The following is a 2,500-nucleotide window of genomic DNA, read 5'->3' as shown; positions in this document are numbered from 1 at the left end:
AGTGTAACTATTTAAAATCACTGTAACTGATTACAATGACATTTATTTTGTAATTAAATTATGTAATTCCGTTACATGTAACTAGTTACTCACCAACACTGCTGACTGTAAACACAGCAAGAGAACAACACCAAACTCTACACGGCTCAGTCTAAAGCGTCTGTTTTATTACACAGCATCTTCATTTCCTCTGCTGTGAGAAATGAAGCGCATAAACTGATACTGTTTGATGAAACCTCTCTCTCTCTCTCTCTCTCTCTCTCTCTCTCTCTCCCCCCCCCCCCCCTTGTTTCTTGTTCGGTCAGCTTCTCTTGTCTGTTGGTGTCAAATATAGCTGTCCATTAATAGTAAGTGTGTGTTTGAGAGGCAGATTAAAGGAGCAGAACTCTAGAACACAGAGAAAAGACCAGAGTGCACTTCAGGTGTTCAGCACACACACACACACACACTCACACACACACTCACACATACACTCACTCACTAACTCACGCACACACACGCGCACACACGCACACTCTCACACACACACACACACACACACACTCACTCACTAACTCACTCACTTGCGCACGCGCACACACACGCACAACACAACAACACCGCGGACACGCACACACACACAAACGCATGCACGCATACACTCGCATGCACACACGCACGCGCACACGCACACACACACACACACACACACACACACTCACACACACACACACACACACACACACACTCACGCGCACACACACTCACACACACACACACACTCACTCACACGCGCGCACACACCGTTATGAGCCTCTGTGTGTGTGTGTGAGTGTGTGTGCGTGTGCGCGCGTGTGAGTGTGTGTGTGTGTGTGTGTGCGTGTGTGTGTGTGCGTGTGTGTGTGCGTGTGCGTGTGTTTGTGCGTGTGTGTGTGCGCGTGTGCGCGTGTGTGTGTGTGTGTGTAAGAGATGCTTATTAGCATGTTAAACAATGATTAGCACAGGGTTATTATCATTAACTAACACTAAAACCATACAAAAATGTTGTTACTTGAATTAAAATTAACCAAAAAAAAAACAAAAAAAAACGTATTTTATTTTGGAAAAATTTGTGCTAAAAAACAAACTAAAAAACTAAAATAAAATTTAAAAAATAAATAAATAATATAATAATAATAAATTAATAGTATGGACATATAGTTTAAATAATAAAAATGACTAAAACACAACAAAATTATCAAAAAATTAACCAAAATTAAAGTACAAATATAAAAATGAAGTGAAAATATAAAAGTAAAATCAAATTCAAAATATGGACAAAACCTATAATAATATCTCAGTGATACTAAAATAACACTAGAACAGCAGCATTGATAGACTAAATGAACAATAATTGAAATATTTAGAATTATTGAAATACATTTGTAAATGTTTCAAGACACTTTCTGTTATTTGGATCTGGTCTATGGTCATATTTGTAATTGAATACTGATAAATATAATGTGTTTATAATAATATATGATGATGTCACAGTCTCAGCCAATCAGAAGATATTTGATCCTCTCATTATCTGACAACCGGGAAAAATATTATTTTTTTTCACAGTCTCAGCCAATCAGAAGATATTTGATGTTTAATGAACAGTTTCAGTAATTATTCATGTGTTCCTGTGCTTATCTGGTCACTGGGGTGAATATTATTGATTTGTTTATATATATTTTAATATATTATATTAAATATTTATTTTTATGTTATTTATATATATATTAATATTTAATATAATATTTTGTATTTTTATTTATGTTTCAATATAGTGAAAACAAATAAGGCTGATAAATATAGATCATGATGGCAGTGTTTGAATGCGATGTTCATTCTGGAGACGTTCAGATCTTTGTCTGCCAAACAACATCAGATGAAGAGCTCATTTTAATAATAATCAGGAGTTTGTGTGCTAATTGCATTCTGACACATTTAACTCTCATTACAGATTCTGATCATCATATCCTTGTGTTTGTGCATCAAGCGCTTCATAATGAGCTCTTGTTAGTAATTATGTTAGTGTTTGAGGGGTTGACTGTTCGAAGGTGAAGTGTTGAAGGTATAAATACTTCAGTATTAATAATGTCTTGACATGAGCATCTCTTATCATCAGTCGTCCAGTTAATCACTGCATTAATCACTCAAAGAGGTTTGAATCAGACTTTCTCAAAACCTAGACAACACACCAACACACATGTGATGCCCAGTGAGGTTGTCTAGATAGTCAGCTCACTAGTGTTTAATGTTATTGATGTGAATATTATTTTGAAGGGACATGAATGAATGTCTTTATGTCTGTGTGTTTCTCCTCTCAGTGCGATATCTACTGAAGAACAACTTGAGTCCTGATCTGTGTAACGAAGACGGACTGACGGCCCTGCACCAGGTGAACACACACACACACACTCACACACGCACACACACACACACACGCACACACACACACACACACACACACACACACACACTCTCTCACACA

At 36.9% G+C, this 2,500-nt stretch overlaps 1 protein-coding gene across 3 annotated transcripts in view; it reads left to right on the top strand.

The window, feature by feature from the left end:
* Positions 1-2,500, top strand: part of ppp1r16b (protein phosphatase 1, regulatory subunit 16B) — a 52,028-nt gene that overhangs the window by 33,780 nt on the left and 15,748 nt on the right. For all 3 annotated transcript variants that reach the window (XM_042759723.1, XM_042759724.1, XM_042759726.1), the window contains exon 3: positions 2,337-2,407. In XM_042759723.1, coding sequence (XP_042615657.1) covers positions 2,337-2,407 — 71 coding nt within the window. The remainder of the gene's footprint in view (positions 1-2,336; positions 2,408-2,500) is intronic.

This window comes from Cyprinus carpio, chromosome A7 (assembly GCF_018340385.1).
Source record: "Cyprinus carpio isolate SPL01 chromosome A7, ASM1834038v1, whole genome shotgun sequence".
In the NCBI taxonomy this organism is placed as follows: domain Eukaryota; kingdom Metazoa; phylum Chordata; class Actinopteri; order Cypriniformes; family Cyprinidae; genus Cyprinus; species Cyprinus carpio.
This window is presented reverse-complemented; position numbering and strand designations above follow the sequence as displayed.